Raw genomic sequence first — 17826 nt, 5'->3', positions numbered from 1 at the left:
AACTAAATAAAAACTAACTAAAATGAAATCTCCAAAACAATGTCAACCCTGCTGTGGGCATGTTTAGCCAAACACGTAGCTGATGCCACTGTATGTCGCTGGCATGGATGGATGAACCGCGAAGCGTTGTTTGTACGAGCCCTGACTCGGCGTTGTGCACGGTTGCAGAATTGCTGCATGATGACACTGACGGTGGTGGAGGAGGCCTACAAGCCGCTGTGGTGTGTCAGCACACCCGTCTGCATCAGGCCCATCAGCGAGCCCCAAGGAGGCCCCTCCGACAACTACTTGGGCGGCGAGCACTTCCAGCTGGTCCACAAGGATGCGCGCGGCCTGCTGAAGATGAAGCTGGTGTGGGTGAGGGAGGAGCGGCAGGTGTTCATCATCGTCAGCCTGGCAGTCAGTGTGTTCGCCGGCCTACAAAATTCTCTTCTTTAATGACGTTTTGGTTTGACAAGAAGCCGGCTTTTGTTGTGTTCGTCTTAGGGTTCTTTCTGTTGTCTATTTAAAGTCCCGCAGGTTTGATTAGCGGCGCCGCTTCTGCTATGATCCGTTTGAACGGGGCTCACCAATAAAATACGCATTGCATGCAACAACAAACTTATTGGATTCAAATCGGAACATCTTCCACAATCAGCAAAAGTCTGGTTGCCTCGCCGTTCAACTTGGACCAAAAAGCTATTCTACACAAATGAATCACATGAAACACTTTTTATTTTCTTCTCGCTCTCTCTCTCTCTCTCTCTCACACACACACACACACACACACACACATTTGAATCATCCTTCAAAGTGACACAATCACAAGAATGGCACCAATGACATCACAAGTGGAGCGCGCTGAGATTTTGTGCTAGCAAAGTGCGTTTGAGCGGCGCAGCTCAGGGTGGGCAAACCTGCCGGCTCCAGGGCCACTTTTGACTTTTGAGTCTGGGCAAGCTTATTCAGAGAAGTAAAAAAAAATGTATGCACGATATGTCAACTGGTTCATTTTGATCGGCAAATCATAATGATTCTCATTTTTCAGTTGTATTTAATTAACAAAGAACAATTACTTATTTACTTAATATTTTACAAAGTAAATGTCTGTAAAACTATGTATATATACATTCAACATTTTATGTAAAAAAATAAAATAAATTGTAATTATAAATTGTTTGATGAAAACCAGTCAGAACAAAAAATGAACACAAATATGCATTTAACCGCCATTTTATTACTTAATTAAATTAAGGTTAAATGTATGCAAAATATTAATAGTTGTACAATCTGTTGGGGAATTTATTTTTTCTGTTAATGCATATGTATAGTTCTTACCTATTTTTACATTGCATTGTTAAAATAATTAAAATCAAGTAGCCAGTGTACTACAAAAAACAAAATTTAAATTATTGTTGTTGTTTTTTTAAATTTATGACAAATTAATTTCACAAAATAAATAAACAAGCTAAATGTTTTTTCATTTATTTAAAAAAGTGTCCAAATGAATGTAATAAATATTCCAGGACTTTTGCTCATGGGCCAGATTAAAGAATGTTGTGCAGTGTGCACCCTGTACAGCCTGGCCGTTTTTTTTTTTGCCCACCCTTGGTTCACAAACAACACGTTAAAAAAAGTGTCTTTTACAGTAATGCAAGTAAAAACAGCAGTTACACAATATTTACACAAATCATGGCAGCAGAACCTAAAGTGACCCGGATCAAGTGCACGATAACTTTAAATGTTCTCGTAAAGCGTCGTCTACGTCTTTACACATTAAAATTAGCGCAAAGGAACAATGTCATTAATGCACATTGACAGATGTTTGCTCATCAATAGTGTTCAAAAAAGGTCACGTTTGATGTTTTCTATCAGAACTTCCTATTCTAATGTGCTTGTACATCTTGAAGTGTGAGGTGGGCCAAAAAGAAAAGAAAAAGTCCTCTTAGTGTTTGTTCTGCAAGTCAAATGCTGAGCAAAAATGTGGAAACGCTGGAAAAAAAAAATTGATTTGATCTTTTCAAAGATATTTAAGTGAGGAAAAGAAATTGAGCCTTAAAAGTGGAGAAGGCTCATCCAAAAATGCCTACCAAAATGTGAAAAAGTCATCTTGTGTTTGAGTGCTCAAAAAGGCGAAAAACATTTCTCCTTCAACATGGCCGCCTTCAGTTCCCTTTGACCGTTAAGCAGCGACAAGTCGGACATCTTGTTTGTTTTTCACAGTTTGCTTGCTACTTTGAGTCGGCGGGGCTTCCTCTTTTGTCTGGTTTCCTGGTGAAAGTTCTCCTGAGTGGAACAAAACAAAACAAAATGTCCTCCAGTGGCATCCTTCAATCAGCATGCTTGTGACGGCTCCTTAAGGCAGAACTCCATTCCCCTTGAAGCTCTCTTTGTGTTTGAAGATGATGATGAAACATGGGTGGCACGTTCACCGCCTGCAAGACAAGCAGCGGGGGCTCTGTCATTGCGGCTTCATGCGCAATAATAATCAAAATGTGTTGAATTTTTTTTAAAGCAGTGGTTCTCAAACTGGGCCGGGATGTGGCATCACGCGGCACGAACTAACTCACTCGCTCAGTCAGGCGCGGGAGCGCTCGGCCATTATGTCTTGCCGGCATTCTCGTAGATGACGTCAGAGGCGAGCGACTGTTGCTGTTGCTTCTTCTTCTGCCACATGAGCAGCACGCACTGGTGGATGAACACGTACTGCTCCTCCGTCTGGACCATGGACAGGCGGTGGGAGCGCATCTCCGACACCATCCCTAGGATGTCGACGAACTCGTGCTCTCGGATGTGCTGCATCAGGCGGTCCAGGGCCATGAAGGTGCCCGTTCTGCCCACGCCGGCGCTGCAAGCACAAATGCACACTGTCACCATGGCAACATGCATGCAATAAAAAAAAAAAAGGTATTGTACCTGCAGTGGACCACGATGGGGTCCTTGGTCCTGTTGGCCTGCTGCCGCACGATGTGGACAAACTGCAGGATGCTCTCGATGGCGTTGACCGTGGGAACGCCGTGGTCCGGCCACGAGGTGTAGTTTAGGTGCAGGATGTCCCGAGTCTCGTCCACCTGCGGGCACCCGTTTGCAACGTGGTCAATTTAGAACTCGAGTCCAGAGAAATTTAGCATTTAGCCTATGTTTTACCAATATGTTCAAATGGCTTTACCAATACGTTCGAACGACTTTGCAATAGGTTGGAACGGCTTTCTAAATAAGTTCGAACGACTTTGCAGTACGTTCAAACCTGTAATAAAGAGTAAACGAAGACACACGCCAAAGAAGTTAACGCGTTCACTCCCAGCAGCCATTTTCTCTGAAGCAACCCCCTTCGCTCACGGATGTTTTACTGGATTTTGACTGATTTTGCAAGGCCCACAGAATATTGTGCTCTATTGCTATTGCTAAAACATGATTAGAGTCTCTTCTTTCATCAGGGAAAAAAAAGTATATTTGTATCTGTTTCCATTTTGCAGCAATTAGCATTCAAATTTGCAGTAGCTAAATTTCATCAATATCCTCATTCTTGGTGAAAACACTGACAAAAAGAGCTTCTTGCAACATGGCCCTGGAAGATCTCTTATACTATGCTGCCACCTGCTGGCCGTTTTTTTTAAAATAACTACCATTGCTTTAAGCCATCTCTTCATGTCAGAAGCTGCATCAAAGCCTTTTGTATGTTCTTGCATAAAAATAAAAATAAACAGAAGTGGGGAGTGAAGGACTAAGTGTTAAAAAAAAGTTTTTACACGTTTTGGGGTTTGAATTAGTTAATTAGTGACTCACGTATCCGAGTCTGAACTTCCTGATGGTCCACTCAGGCGACTCGTTTTCCGAGAGCATCTCCACGCTGATCTCACCGTACATGACGGGTTCGTCGCTGAACGGCCAGTAGTGGTCGCACTTGACCTGAATGACGCAAACATACAAACATGCTTGTTTAGGCGGCACGCCACGCTAAAAGGGAGGCGCCCCTCGCGGGAAAATGACACTCACCCGTCGCCGCTCGTTGCACTGCGTCAGCATGACCACCAGGGGCGACTTCTGCTGAAGGACCATCTTCCAAAAGTCGTTGCGCGTCTCCGGCAGCGGACCCTGCGTGGCGATGTACTCTTTGGCGTGTTTGTAGCCCTGCATGCACCAAAACAATTGATTTATCATGAAATGAATTACGAATATTAATCTATAATATTAATAAGTGAACAAATGCAGTATTTATTGATAAAAGTATCTGTTTTAAATTGATTCAGAATTTTTTTTTTTTTTACATATTTAGGCTGGCTTGTCTTCAGAGTGAAACGTCAGCCAGCCATGTTTGTAGTTTGTGTGAGTTGTACTCACAGGAATGTAGTTGGCGTTGATGTAGTCGGCGCCTTCGTCGTCGTGCATGGAGATCAGCCGGACGCGACTGAAGTCGTCTGCCGAGGAACAAACATCCACGTCAATCATTTTTGCTTCAGGTAATTGCAACTGGTCCTTGACATATCGTTTAATTTATAAGAAACTCATTTGCCTTGAAACCTTTCAGCTGCCCAACGGGAGGTGTTGTTGTGTATTCGCGGAGTGCCACAAGGATCCACTTTAGGTCCCATGCTGATACTAAAGCTACCTGGTAAGTTTCTTTCTCTTTGTTGAGTTGTCAGGAATTGGCTTCAAATAAAAATGAGAGATGATAAAGTTGTCCGCTAATGTGAAAACAGGTTAGCGGATATAGACTCATGTTTGCAACTCAAGCTCGAGCAGTCGACGTTTATTTCAATCGAGACCCTGAGATGGGTGCAAATTGATGAATAAACGCGTTTAATTCTTATTCCATTAAAATACAATATTCATCAGAATACTATGTTCTTAGACTAGTGGGAGCACATACATTGTACTCTTGCAAAAAAATTTAAAAAAATAAAATAATAATAATGTAGGTTTAGTTTAACTTAAAAGTGGTCCAAATTCTTGAAATTTTAGCCTCTCGGTAGTAAATATTGTCCATTATATCTTATAAGACATTTGCAAACGTCTGCTGTAGAGATAGATATGTTTTTTTTCAGGGCCGATAACGATGCAGATTATTAGTAGTCAAGGTGTCCGATAACTGATACTTGAAGCTGATATTCATTTACAGTAAAAAAAAAAAAGGGGGGGGGGGTAATATTGGCGTCAACATTTTTTACTCATCTTGACTCTGTTGGAATGTCTTAAACCAAATTTATTAAACATTTTTTCAAACTTATCAAAATGTTATATATATATATATATATATATATATATATATATATATATATATATATATATATATATATATATATATATATATTTAAAGGATCTTTGTGCAATTTGTCACTTTTTTTTTACTCGCGACTGCCACCTCTGGCCCAAAGCGTAACTGCAGCATCTGTGTCAGGCTCATTCATGGTGTAAGTACGTGCACAATCTCAAAGCGGTAAGAAAAACTCCGCCCCTCCCCAAGACACCAAACCAGGAACTGAATCATGTTTGGGACTGTTTTTCGCACTCTTCACTTGAAGTAATGTCAAAAGAATGAAAACTAATGTTTGTTTGTTTTTTTGTATGGATTTCATCAATGAATGGCAAAGGTAATGCAGGGATGACTGAAAGTAATGGTTAGTTGCAAGCCTACTGACAGGGCAGGATGTTGGTGTATCGGTTCTTGGGCCTGTTGATGGGCAGGTCGGCGGCATCGTGAGAAAGGTCGAGGCCCACGCTCTTCAGCTCCTGCAAGCGTTGACGGATATGTGCCATTGATGGACCTTTGGACTGCAAAATGTGTGTAACGCGGGACAACGTTGGTCTCACCTCAAACTGCAGCGAGAACTTGTAGGCCGAGTCTTTGCTCATCTCCTTGAAGTAGGCCTCAAAGTCGTCCAGCTGCACGGGACTAGAAAAGACACACCAGCGATTCGAAAGTCATTCAAACAGCGGCTGCTGTGTGTTCTGGCTTCTTATCAGTACACGGGCACCATCGTGCGTTTGGTTTGTGTTACCTTGTCAACTTGCGCTTCTTTAAGGCGGTCTTGCCCCTACGATACAAACACAAGTCAACTCGCCACTCAACACTAGGCTCCGCCCATCTTCCGACTAGCGCAAACCCACATCCCTTTTTCCACACTGGTCGCCAGCCAATGCTGCTCACATACTGTCTAGACCAGAGGTGGGCAAACTCGGTCCTTGAGGGGCGGAGTCCTGCAGGTTTTGGAGGGTTTTCTTTTCCAACACAAGCTGATTCCAATCAACAGGATCGTTAGCAGGGTTATGCAGATCTTGCTGATGAGCTGATCATATATCAGCTGTGTTGGAAAAGGGAAACATCCAAAACCTGCAGGACTCCGGCCCTCGAGGACCGAGTGTGCCCACCCCTGGTCTAGACAAATAATGGAGTGGTCGCCAACCAATGTAAAGGCACGTATAGAACAACAAAGGATAGGTCGCCATCCAATGTTAGGGCACGTATAGACAAACAGAGGTGTCCTCACCAGCTAATACCAAGGCACATGTAGACAAAAGGACTGGCCACCAGCCACTATAAAGGCACAAATGGACAAACCAAGGACTGTTGGTGGTGAGTCGGTCACACCTGATGAAGCGAACATGCTCATTTGGTTTTGGGACATGCAGATCGGGACGTCGTGTCAAGTAGATAGGCGAGCGCTTGTGTGAACCGTGCTTTTTGCACATCACTTGCATATTCATATTCAGCCTATCATTGGTCCAACCCAACAAAAACCAAAAGTTGAAAGGAAGCCTTCTCATTTTAAACATGCACTCTTTTTACCGACTTGAAGGTCAAACGCGGTTGATTTGTGCGCGTCGTCATGCAAGTGGAATGTTTGCCATACACCAGCACAAACCCCGGCGTTACGTTAGCTAGCAGCATGCCACATCCACAGCTCACAAGAAGTTCCGAAAAAGAACAAGTGTGCCGTTAAAAAAAGTGTTGTTACATTAGTAGGCAGCATTCCATATCCACCAATCACAAAATTTTGTTCCATTAATTGTCGTTACGTTAAAAAGGTTACATTCAAAGTGATGTTATGCTAAAAAATGTCGTTAGGTTAGTTATAGCAGCATGCCACATCCAAAGCTCACAAAAAGTTTCAAAAATGATTTGCGGAAAAGTCTGGTGATACTTTTGTTGACAAAAATGGTCCTAAAATTTGATTGGCAGCCTTTGTTTAAATGTCACATTTTCTTTATTAATTGGATAATTAGTTATGCATTTTTACGAAATGAGCATGAATTATCATAATACAATGAGCAATATCAGATAAAATACAAAAATATTGGTCAAATAACAAATTTTACTGTACTTTATTTAATACTTGATTGTTCATTATAATTTATCATAAGTACAACAAAAATGATCACAGATTATTTTATTAAAATAATTAACAAAATGGTAAAAAAAAAACATTGTTCTAATTCATTGTAATGAGTAATTAAATAAAAATGATCATAAATGATAATTCATAACTAAAATCGACTTTTTATCATTCAAAGAAGTAATTGACAAAACTTTGAGTGAAATTATCAATCATAAAATAGAAAAATATTAATGGTAAATGAGCTTGTATAGCACTTTCTACACCATATATTGCGCAAAGCGCTTTAGTAAAATAACCGCTTAAATGTATTAAATATTTGCCTCTGTGTCATGAACTTAATTATACAGAATAAAATGAAAAATTTGTTGCCTGCCTGCTCACCAGACTTTTCCTGCTGGACAACGGAGGCGCTCGCTCGCTCGCTCGCTCGCTCGCTTACTTACCATGGATTAATATAAAAAGCCAAAAGATAGTCAGTCCAAAGGCAGGATGGCAGAAGGGTAAGGAGGGCAAAGAGGCTTCTTCGCCTGAGGGGGTTCAAATAGAACACAAAAAGAATAAAAAAACACCAACAGAGAGACACCAACACGCTGCTGCTGCTGCATTAGTACACGTCAAAGTGGAACATTTAGTGATCAACACACACTTGATGACTCATGCACGACGGCCGAAACGAGCGCGGTCTCTTTTTACGGCGCTGCGCCGCCACCTCGACTGTGACGTCACCAAATGGTAGCCGACGATCGACTCGCTCGTCTACTTTGTCGTCTTCGTTTGTTCCCCCTCGCGTCAATTGATGAACACAAAAAGCCACAAACAGTGACGGACTGCAAGCTTTCAGTGACGACTGACTGAGCGTCTTTCAGCTCTTATATTAATCATAAATCGCACTTTTTTAATAAGCGTTAACTACGGAGACCCGGACATGACAAAAGAAAGAGATCATAATATTGTCCCTAAAAAACACAAAGCATGACCACAAAATGTTCATTTGTGGCCAAAAATATTCAATTGTAGCCACGAATGATGTGTATAACGTATGCACAAGAAATCGTGACCACATTTTATGTATACAGCTTGTTTTCTTCGATTTCTTGTTCATTTGAATGCACCACTAACAGACCGAAAGCAAAACATGGAATGCCTAAAAGCACAGTTTTTGCCAGTACAATGCCATAACAATCTTCTCCATGCCAAGAATAAGTGTCATCTTGAAATAAAAAAACAAACATGCATCAAATGTCTGACATTATCCACAAACGAGAAGAAGAAGAGCATTATCGTACCAGTTATAAGGCAGCTTCCCGTCTCTTTCGAACGAAGCAAAATTGACAAATGTCTCAGCGCCACACTCCCTGAAACATGAGATCAGAGGATCGTGAAATTCCGCTCGTGGAATTTAGAAGTGGAAGTCGGCCGTGGTTTTGTTGCTACCTGCTCATCTGCAAGTGCTTCTTGCGCAGAAGCAGCAAGAAGAGAACCAACAGGCTGATCAGCAGGACGCTCAGGACGGCCAAGGCCGAGATGGCCGCCACACTGGGGTTCATCTCTTTGGCTGCGCACACACACACACCCATGCTAATGACGCTAACACGTGATGCTAACTGGAGGCTGAGCAAAGTATGGCCCATTCCTTTCTTTCATCCAATCCACCAAGCAATTACAATGGCAAGAGTCCTGTCATGGTTGTTCCATGAATGTTAGTCTTCTGTGCAACAGCGCCACCTACCAGTTGTGGTGATGGTGATGTGGGCGGGCTTGCTTGGTGTGCTGTAGCTGACGCTGACCACACTGCAGTTGTAGCTGGACGACGGCATCAGGCCCAAAATGGTCAGCACATGTGAGCTGGACAGCTGCGGCTCTCGAGCCTGAAGAAGGCCGAGAAGAAGCTGAGGAAAAAGTTCAAGTAGCTTTAGACATCTCTTGGGCGCTCACCTTAACCTCTTTGCCGCCTGGGCTGGGTTTGCAGAGCACCTGGTAGTGGTCCACCACGCCGTCTTCGCTCCATAGCAGAGTGACCGACGAGTATGTAGCGTTGATTGCGTACACAGACCTGGGAGGCGCCGGTTCTGAAGTGAGCACACGCCGAACGCGGCTTGTCAGAATCTCGTCAATCGGATTGATCGTCACGTGTGACCGCACGGACCCAGTTTGATGATGCTGGGAATGGATGTGTTGCGGCTGCGCTCCGTGCATGCCGTCACCGTTAGGTTGTAGATGTCGCCGGGCGGAAGAGGCAAGCTGGCACGCATCACGTTTCGAGTCACCTGGCAACAGAGATGGAGAATGTGTGGAGCAGACAGGAGTGGAAAGTGCTTTGTGAGTTGTACAAGAGGTCTGACACACGCGGACAAAAGGAGTTCAGTACAGATTGGTGAGGTAGAGGGAATAAGTCAGGAAGGTACAAGAAAGAAAGCTATGAGGAAGATGAAAAATGGTAAGGCTCCTGGTCCTGATGGCACACCAGTAGAGGTATGGAAATGCCTAGTCAAGGACATAAGGATTCAACTAGTAAAAGACATAAATGATCAGAAGTCAATAGAAAACAAAACTAGTGAAAATAGAAGGCACTGGAACAAAGCTAGCAGATGAAGCTAGAGGAGGGCAAACCTAGTGCATGACAAAACTAGTAGAGTCTTACTTAGACTATTTACTTCGACTTATTTGAAATTACAATTTGTTTTTCGTTTTGTTTTTTGGTAATTTCTGGTGCGTGAGGACAACAGATGGAAATTGGCTCCCAGAGCTAGACTCATTTTTGTAGAACTGCATTTTCTTCCTGATTGTCACTTGCACAAAGTCCCTACCAAATAAACAAGAAAAGAAAAACACTGCATCAAGCACGTGTTCAGAATCAACTTGGACATGCCTATCAAGTTTCCACAGCGCCTCACTGGAACCATTTGGGTCAACTTGGATTTTCCCACTAAGAACTTCCAAGCACCAAACAGAGAGCGCTTAGTAATAAAAGTCACGACCAAAAGCAAGTTGGCAAGCGCACGGCGATGCCATAGCAACAACTGAACACTTACGTCCACCGAGTAGCTCCTCTCGGGACCTTTCTTGCCGACCGCCACCACCTGCCAATGCGTGATCCTGGAGTGCGACAGGTCCACAAAGAGTTCGCCGTATGTCCAGCGAACATACAGAACACCGTGGGAGTAATCCACAGAGGAGATGTGAGGCGCCTCCGGAGCTGCGCGACAAAAGCAATTGCATGTTGAGAGCACAAACTCGCACTCCAGCAACTACACAGAGGAAGGCTTGGAGCCCCGATTACGGCCCATGGTGCAATAATAATAATAAAATAGGGGGCTACAGGGTTAGGGTTTTCTTCTTTTGGTTTGGGTACCTGTGACGAAGCTGATGGTGGAGCTGTCGCAGCAACTGAGCGGCGGATCGCCCCACGTCACCATGGTGACGCGGAAGTTATAGTACCAAGCTGGCAACAGATCAGTCACCCTCTGGAGCACAACGGAGTGAGATAATGAACATCAAAACCTCACGGCAAGATCATTTGTGGTTTACTTTTTTTTTTTTTTTTACCACTGATGCTATGACGGAGGCGGTGGCGGCGATCTCGTAGTAGGTGGTCCACTCGGAGATCAGGGTGACGGGGTTGAAAAAGAAGGTCTGGAGGACGTACTTGCGGAAGGCCACGTGATACGGACGCTGCCAGCTCAAGATGACCGCCGTGGGGCCCAGCGGGTACACGGCCAGCTCTTGAACGCCTGTGGGCTCTGGCGCAACAACGATAGTCATCATATTAGATTATGACCGCCGTATGTCTGCAAAAGTTGAATGGAGGTAAATAGACTCTTTGATTGTTAAGTCTTAAAGGCTTCTCCTGTTCTGGTATAGGATACCCCTGTTTGTCTTTGGAAAAGGTCAACTGAGGATTGCTGTTTCATATGTCGCTTGCAATTATTAACACCACACTAATATGAGAGCTAATCACCAATATCCATGATGACCGGTTCTGAGGGAGGACTGATCAAGGGTCCGTTGGTGTGGTAGACCACCACGCGGTACTGAGCCCCCGGCATCAGGTTGTTGATGATGTCACTGGTTGAATTTTCCTGTTCACAACGCGCGGTGAAGTTAATGTTCCCGAGATGTCAAACAGGAAGTGAGTCAGTGGCGGGTGTTACCTCGCCGCAATAGTTGCTCTCCATCCTTTGGCTCAGGCTGGGCTTCAGGCAGGTGGCGGACACCACCGACACCACGCTGCCGTTGTGGGTCTCCGAGGACTGTGCCCAGGACACGGCAGCCGTGCTGGAGTCTAGCAAGCGCACTGTGACTGCGCGTGGACGTTGGCGCAGTTCATGCAGAAGCTCACCGTTGGGACCTGGCAGGTACAATTCAAGTCAGGTGATGATGGTAGCAGGGATGTCAACCCTTTTTTTTTTTTTAAGGGTCAGACTGGAGTTTGCCACCGGTTAGACTTGCAAAAAGAAAACGCCACAGTGACGTACCAAGGTAGAAGGTGAATCCAGCGTCTGCGGAGCTCTCTCTGGCCTCACAGTCTCCTGCCGTGCTGAGCGTGGTGACTCTTAGACCGTACGTTCCCGCCTCGGTCACCTCGGTGAAGAACTCATGAGTGCTTTCATCCACGCTGGCAGTTTGTGTGGTGTTACCTGGACAGGGGTGGGAGGAAATCAGATTTAAAAAGCAAGTCCTGAAATCAGCGACTCAAGTCTGATTCAAAGACCTGCGCCGCATACACATTTCAAGGCCACCCACGGAGTGTTGCTGTCCCGCTTACTGTCTTTGCAAACATAGATGTTGAAGCCATCATAGCTGGTGGGCGCTCTGGGGGGCAGCCAGCGCACTTCCAGCAGGACGGGAGGCATCTTAGTGGGCAGGACCAATGACTCTACAGGGAGACCCATCGCCGAACCCGCGTCGTTGGAGTCCTCATACTCATGCACCTCGCCGTTGACAAACTCGTCCTCCCTGTCGGCGGGGGGCTCTATGGTGGTGTCAAACCAGAGGTTTTGGGCGTCCGTGATCTCGGTGGTGGTGCTCAGGTTGTGTGCCGGTTCCTCGGTCGAAGCCACCGGTGGCTCCTCAGAGGGCTTCACCTCCTCCTCTTCAATTAGTGGGACATCACGGGAATGCCGGCTAGCCCTTTGGCTTTGCTGCGTCGGGCTTTGGCTCAAGTCTACTATCTTCCATGAGATGTCGAGGGGGGGATACGGCACTGCAGAGAAGAACAACAACTTTGAGGTCTTAGTGGCACGATAAAAAAGTCCCAATATCTGGATAAGGTTGTAGTTGTACTTGTTCTGTGATGCACGGGCATGTGGGTGATGTCACTTTGCGCCCTCATTGCTGTCTGGTAGGCAGTGGCCTCAGAGATGAGCTGGAAGGTGATATTGCGGTAACACACCCCTGGTAGCCAGTGCTTGAACACTGTCTTGCCCTTGTAGAAGTCTGAAAAACAACACATCCGTTGCCGACCATCTGCGACTACTTTTCATTTCTTGCAGACCATCTGCAACTAGTCTTAATTAGTTGCCGACAGATATTGACGTATCTATGGATTTTGGTCGTAATGTGATCACCTTTGTAGAGCATAGAGCGCCTCTCGCTTCCTTCGCTGTAGCTGATGTTGACTCTGCTGAAAATGTTTCCGGTCGGGGTGTCAATGTCAAACACCACGCCGGTCTCTGGAGAGTCCTTGTAGTCTGAAATCTGCACGCTGTTCACAGGAAGCGGCCCTGAGGGGCGACAACAGGGCTCAAAATGAAAGGTTGAAAGGTCAGGGCCAATACAGGACTACTTGAGGTCTGCTCACTGGTGAGGAGTGACACGGTCTTGACGGGCCTGGACCACAGCGTTCCTCGTTGTAGCAGCAGGCCCACGCTGTAGCACAGGCCGTGAAAAGACGTGTTGAACAGCAGAGTCTCGCCGGCCCCCCCGAACAGGATCACGGCAGGTCGAGGTTCGCCAGAGATCTGCGCCGCGTACGCGGAGATGTTCTCCCGAAGGTCGGAAGTCTCCAGGGTAGCCACAATCTGACCGGCATCATTTAGACTCACCTGGAAAGCAGGAATCACCTGAAATAAAGGAAGGACAGTATGTCACATTACTGGGTGCGCTTCTGTCACAGGCTGGATGGGAAATACTTATTATTCATGAGGAAAGTGGACCAGCTCTAACAAATGACTCTTCCATTTGTCCATTCAGTTATCTTTCCATACTTCCTATTCACAGCCATTTGTGTCTCCCTGGTGTGTCTTCCTAGGTCTACCCTGTAGCCTTCTCCAAGTGAGAAACGCCCGGAATCACCTCATGGGAAAGACGTCTGAACCAGATTCCAGAGCCACCTCGTCTGTCTCGGCTTAGCTCCTTTCCCCTAATTTCCTACTTTATTTCCTCAAGTATTTTTAAACGACTCTCCTGTGTTTGCACCAAAAACTGCTCAGGTTTCCCCGAGCGTTGGATTTGGTTCCTCCTCACTAGTATGCTCTTTCGGAAAGGCTGTGGAACTTTTTTTTTCTGGAGAGCTCAGTATTGTTCATTTGGTAATTTTATCGATTTGACATGTCATTCATCATCATTGCGCTACGCTTTTTTTTTTTTTATGTGAGTGAGTATGTGTGCGTGTGAGTGTGTGTGTATTCATTAGTTCACCTAAAACCTATTAAAAAATCCCATACCGTTCACCTAAACCGAACACTTCCAGCCAGAGTCGTGAGGCCTTCAGGAGACCCGAGGAAGGACCAAAGAAGAGAAAGGAAAGTGAAGGCTGTGGAACTTATGAAGGGATGGCTGTGCTGATGAACGTTGGTTGGTTGTTCACAGTTAGTGTAAATGACTCTGGACTTTGAGGAGTAGCGCAGTGAGGTCCCGTCAGGTCCAGTCATGTTTTGTGTGGCCTAATCACTTCACTAAGGAGGCATCCAGAAATAATTCTCAGTAGATACATCAGCACCTCTCTACTGCAAGCTTTTCCCCTTATTTTTAACAGAGAGCCTGGACACCCTGCGGAAAAAACGCATTTGGGACACTTGTACCCATGATCTTTTGTTATAGTTTAAAACGTTTTCAATTCTTCCATTCCACTACATTCCCTGCACTTTGTGTGTAATTTTACAGCGATTCAGTTAAGCTCTTCAGCATTCACGGGCAATTTCTGCCATTTCTCTGGTTCTGTATAAAAGTCTTTTGCTGTGACGCTATCATGTGGCCTTTCATTAAATAAATGTGTCAGCGTGTCTGGACTTTCAGCCTCGAGCAAGAGGCAGGAACCGATGGCTCGGATTCCGAAGACGCGGCGGGAGAAAGTCACGAGTTGAGTGCAGATGTTGTCAGGGCTGCTGTGACGGAGAGCCGTGAACGCATAAGCGCGTTCATTCACGCGCCGTCCATCAAGTTCTTCTTTGTTTTGTGTCTCCAGCTCAGCTGTCACATGACCACAACCACAGCGTGTCCCCCCCCCCCCAAACCCATCACTGCCACCCCACTTCCCCCACGTCTTCCTGCCGTCATCGTCAAACGAGGTTGGTGCTTCTCAATTGTTGACACACGTTGTTTAATTTGTCTCACTTTAATGTATTTTAAACTTGCAGTTCACAAATTCATTCAATATTTACACTCTATCATATTTTGACACCTCATGTCAGTAAAATCTGTTTTTTTTCCTAATTATGTAGCAATATTTGTGATTGTTTTTTATCTGATCACTTTCAGTTTAGTCAGTTCAGTCATTTTCTAATCTTTTTCTACTTTTTCCTGATTAACATTTTTTCCTCTATTACTTATAACTTTGAAACATCCAGTCTGGACCACCATAAACTGAGGACCCCCGAAATTACGTAGAATTTTCTTCAAATATTTTTGATTTTTTTGGGGGCCATAGTTTATTTGTATTTTTACCCCTTTTTTCATTTTGTTGTATCATGTCTGTTTTTTCTGACTTTTTTTGGGGGGGTATTTTTTATGGGGTTACGGAATATTGTAGTATCTTATGGATTTATCAGGTGTATTTATGTATGTATGTATATATGTATATTCAATGTGTGTGTGTGTGTGTGTGTGTGTAAGTGTATATTATATACTTTGTATTTATCATAATTTTTTCTACCTTCTTCAATATTTATCATCTAATTTTTCTATTCTTTTACTACTCTACATTCTTTCAAATACTTGTGTGTTTTCCTATTTGTTCATTTTTTTGGTTGTAATATTAGTTATGTTTCATCTTAAATTTTTCTCGTTTTTACTCGTATACCTTTTTTTTTCTTTCCGGGAGTACCTACTGTAGCTTTCTACAACCCACGCGTGGTAGGTCTGCTGCCCACTTTTGGGTGGCAACCCCCCCGACCCCAAGTTGGGAAAGAGCGTGTTTGCACATAAGAAACGTTGGAAAGCTCTCCGGCCTCCAAGCAGGCAAGAGAAGAATGAAAAAAAAAAAAAGCTCTGGCGATGGATTGCAGGCAAGCTGGCTGCTGTGCTGAGCTGTCTCCATGGCAACGGAGATGAAAGGAGATGCTCATTAAGTGTGTCAGATTCCAGCATCGCCATAGACACTGAGGCCGCCCCCCCGTCAGCCCCCTTGGGCGGCTTGAATGCTAATGTCGCTAATGCTAATCTTACCCTACACTCGATTTGCATTTCACCCTGGTTGATCCCCTCATCTGTCGAGTGTTTATTAAGGATGAGACCTCGATTTTCACAAATGTAATTTCAAATGAAATCACTTTTATATTCTCAACTGTCAAAAGTGCCAGACGTCTATTAGGTGTAAGGTGTTGAATAAAGGGCAAGGCCTTTAATTTCACAAACACTTTCACAAATGTAATTTCCTTGGGTGTTTGTTTAGTCAACGGTAGAAAGTAACAAGCATTTATCAGGTGTGAGGTCTTCATTAATGGTGAGATTTCCGATGTTTTCTCTGCTTGATTTACACTTTTGTGTCTTTGAGAGGACAACATTGTCATGTCAAGCTTGCTAGCCAAACAAAGGCCCCATGAACTGGCGCGCACCCGTTAGCGTGGCGCTCGCTCAATCTGAAGCTGTGCCTCGGATTCCTATTTGAGGCTTCCTGCATCAACTGTGACCTATCGTTGGGCACTTAATGAGGAAACGGTTCACTTACGTGACTAACGAGTGATGAGACGCAACGGGTGGGGGCAGGGGGGTTAGGGATTAGGGGGGGGGGGTCTCGTAAGCAACACTGAGCCCATTGTGACCAATCAAAGTGGGGAGATGAGCAAAAAGAAGAACTTCCTGTTAGCTTTCAGCTTCCACAAGCAGCACTGAAGGAATTCACATCGTGTGAAGGACAGACAATGGACTGGTCGCTGGCACATTGTAAAACAAATAATTGGTCGCCATCTAAGATCAGTACTTCTATAGACAAACAAGGTGCTGGTCACTAGTCAATATCAAGGCACATACAAGCTGGTCGCCAGCCAATTACAGGGCACATGTAGACAAACTAACTGGTGGCTTGTCAATTTCAGGGCACATGTTGACATAAACAAACTGGTCGCCAGCCAATGTTTGGCAAAGTAATTGTAATTGTGCTGCAATGGACAACGTTTGAGGCATTCAAACCCAGAACCAGAGAAGTGCGAGGCATCCCACTCGGCTATACCGTGTCACATCGCCACGTGACCTCACTGTCACCCCCATTGTGTTAGCTTGCTGCTATAGCCACAGCTAACAAACTAGTACCCATGCTAAGTGACCACATTCACTAACTGCGCGTGCACGCGGACGTTCCAGCTGCTGATCGCAGCGGGCGCGCAGACCGGGCCCTGTGCGCGTGCACGCCAGACTGCAGCCGACTGACCCACTTCTCTCTCTCACACACACACACACACACACACACGCACATGCACACACAAAGACGTCGGAGGTTCGAAGCCCGTCTTACCTGGACCGAACCGAGCAGCTGGGCCGCGAGCACGAGCCACGACGCGAGCATCGTCGTGCGTGCGCGTGTGTGACGAGACAATGGCGCCTCCGCGTGTGTGCGTGCGTGTCTTTGTCTGCGCTTAGCCTTGCCGCATCTTCATCTTCATCACGTTCACTCACGCGCAGGCAGCTGAGGTCGGACCGGACCGGACCGGAAGCGGGCCGCCCGTTCGTTGTGAGCGAGGAGCCGAACCCGACGCGCGAGAAGATGCTGCGACGGACGGACGGACGCCAAGCCCCGCCCAGGAGCGACCGAGCGACGCGCGCGCACCCTCCCCCTCCATCTTCATCTTCAGCCTCCATCTTCATCTTCATCATCGCTATCATCCTTGATGCTCAAGAAAAAAAAAAGTTTAAAATTGTTAATTGTACCTAATATTTTAATGTATCAGTAACAGTTTCTTTTAATAAAGTAAATCATTTTTTGAAATTCATTTTTATTAATAATTATAATTGACCCGTTGTTTAATAACATAAAAATTCTAAGATGTAAGTGTATTTTTATCAAATTTATTCCAGCCTTATTGTACTTTGCTATTAAATGATTTAATGATAGTCTTAATGTACATATAAAATATTG

General features: G+C 44.9%; 2 protein-coding genes across 5 annotated transcripts in view; one reads left to right on the top strand and one right to left on the bottom strand.

The window, feature by feature from the left end:
* LOC144034703 (F-box only protein 15-like) overlaps nucleotides 1-17676 on the top strand; it is a 37590-nt gene extending 19914 nt beyond the window's left edge. For 3 of the 4 annotated variants that reach the window (XM_077543658.1, XM_077543657.1, XM_077543656.1), the window contains exons 11-14: nucleotides 169-4439; nucleotides 4508-4591; nucleotides 14722-14824; nucleotides 17373-17676. In XM_077543658.1, coding sequence (XP_077399784.1) covers nucleotides 169-438 — 270 coding nt within the window. In that variant the 3' untranslated portion in view covers nucleotides 439-4439; nucleotides 4508-4591; nucleotides 14722-14824; nucleotides 17373-17676. Of the gene's footprint in view, nucleotides 1-168; nucleotides 4440-4507; nucleotides 4592-14721; nucleotides 14825-17372 lie in introns of those variants that run through there. The other variant, XM_077543659.1, reaches the window with a different exon arrangement.
* ptpro (protein tyrosine phosphatase receptor type O) lies at nucleotides 697-17509 on the bottom strand. Its single transcript, XM_077543655.1, has 26 exons — nucleotides 17206-17509; nucleotides 13117-13378; nucleotides 12884-13039; nucleotides 12600-12752; nucleotides 12082-12519; nucleotides 11792-11953; nucleotides 11468-11664; nucleotides 11275-11395; nucleotides 10863-11056; nucleotides 10669-10780; nucleotides 10349-10512; nucleotides 9463-9583; nucleotides 9252-9385; nucleotides 9046-9184; nucleotides 8751-8871; nucleotides 8603-8671; nucleotides 7760-7843; nucleotides 5979-6014; nucleotides 5791-5872; nucleotides 5619-5709; nucleotides 4321-4397; nucleotides 3976-4110; nucleotides 3766-3888; nucleotides 2896-3050; nucleotides 2550-2827; nucleotides 697-2414 (listed from the first exon to the last, which is right to left on the bottom strand). Exons 1-25 carry the CDS (start codon nucleotides 17254-17256, stop codon nucleotides 2581-2583), a joined length of 3624 nt encoding a protein of 1207 aa, XP_077399781.1. The 5' UTR covers nucleotides 17257-17509; the 3' UTR covers nucleotides 697-2414; nucleotides 2550-2580.
* Nucleotides 17677-17826: the final 150 nt, after the last annotated feature.

This window comes from Vanacampus margaritifer, chromosome 15, assembly GCF_051991255.1.
Source record: "Vanacampus margaritifer isolate UIUO_Vmar chromosome 15, RoL_Vmar_1.0, whole genome shotgun sequence".
Taxonomy (NCBI): Eukaryota; Metazoa; Chordata; class Actinopteri; order Syngnathiformes; family Syngnathidae; genus Vanacampus; species Vanacampus margaritifer.
Note: the sequence above shows the minus strand (reverse complement) of the source record. Positions and strands in the feature narration are given on the sequence as shown.

Bases quoted from the DNA above. Each gene is read 5' to 3' on its own strand.
- ptpro (XM_077543655.1), bottom strand. From the start codon at position 17,256: ATGCTCGCGTCGTGGCTCGTGCTCGCGGCCCAGCTGCTCGGTTCGGTC. The intron at 12,753-12,883 runs GTGATCACATTA...GTTGTTTTTCAG, and splicing joins GCGCTCTATGCTCTACAAAG to ACTTCTACAAGGGCAAGACA. The intron at 6,015-7,759 runs GTAAGTAAGCGA...TTTGTATCGTAG, and splicing joins GCTTTTTATATTAATCCATG to GGGCAAGACCGCCTTAAAGA.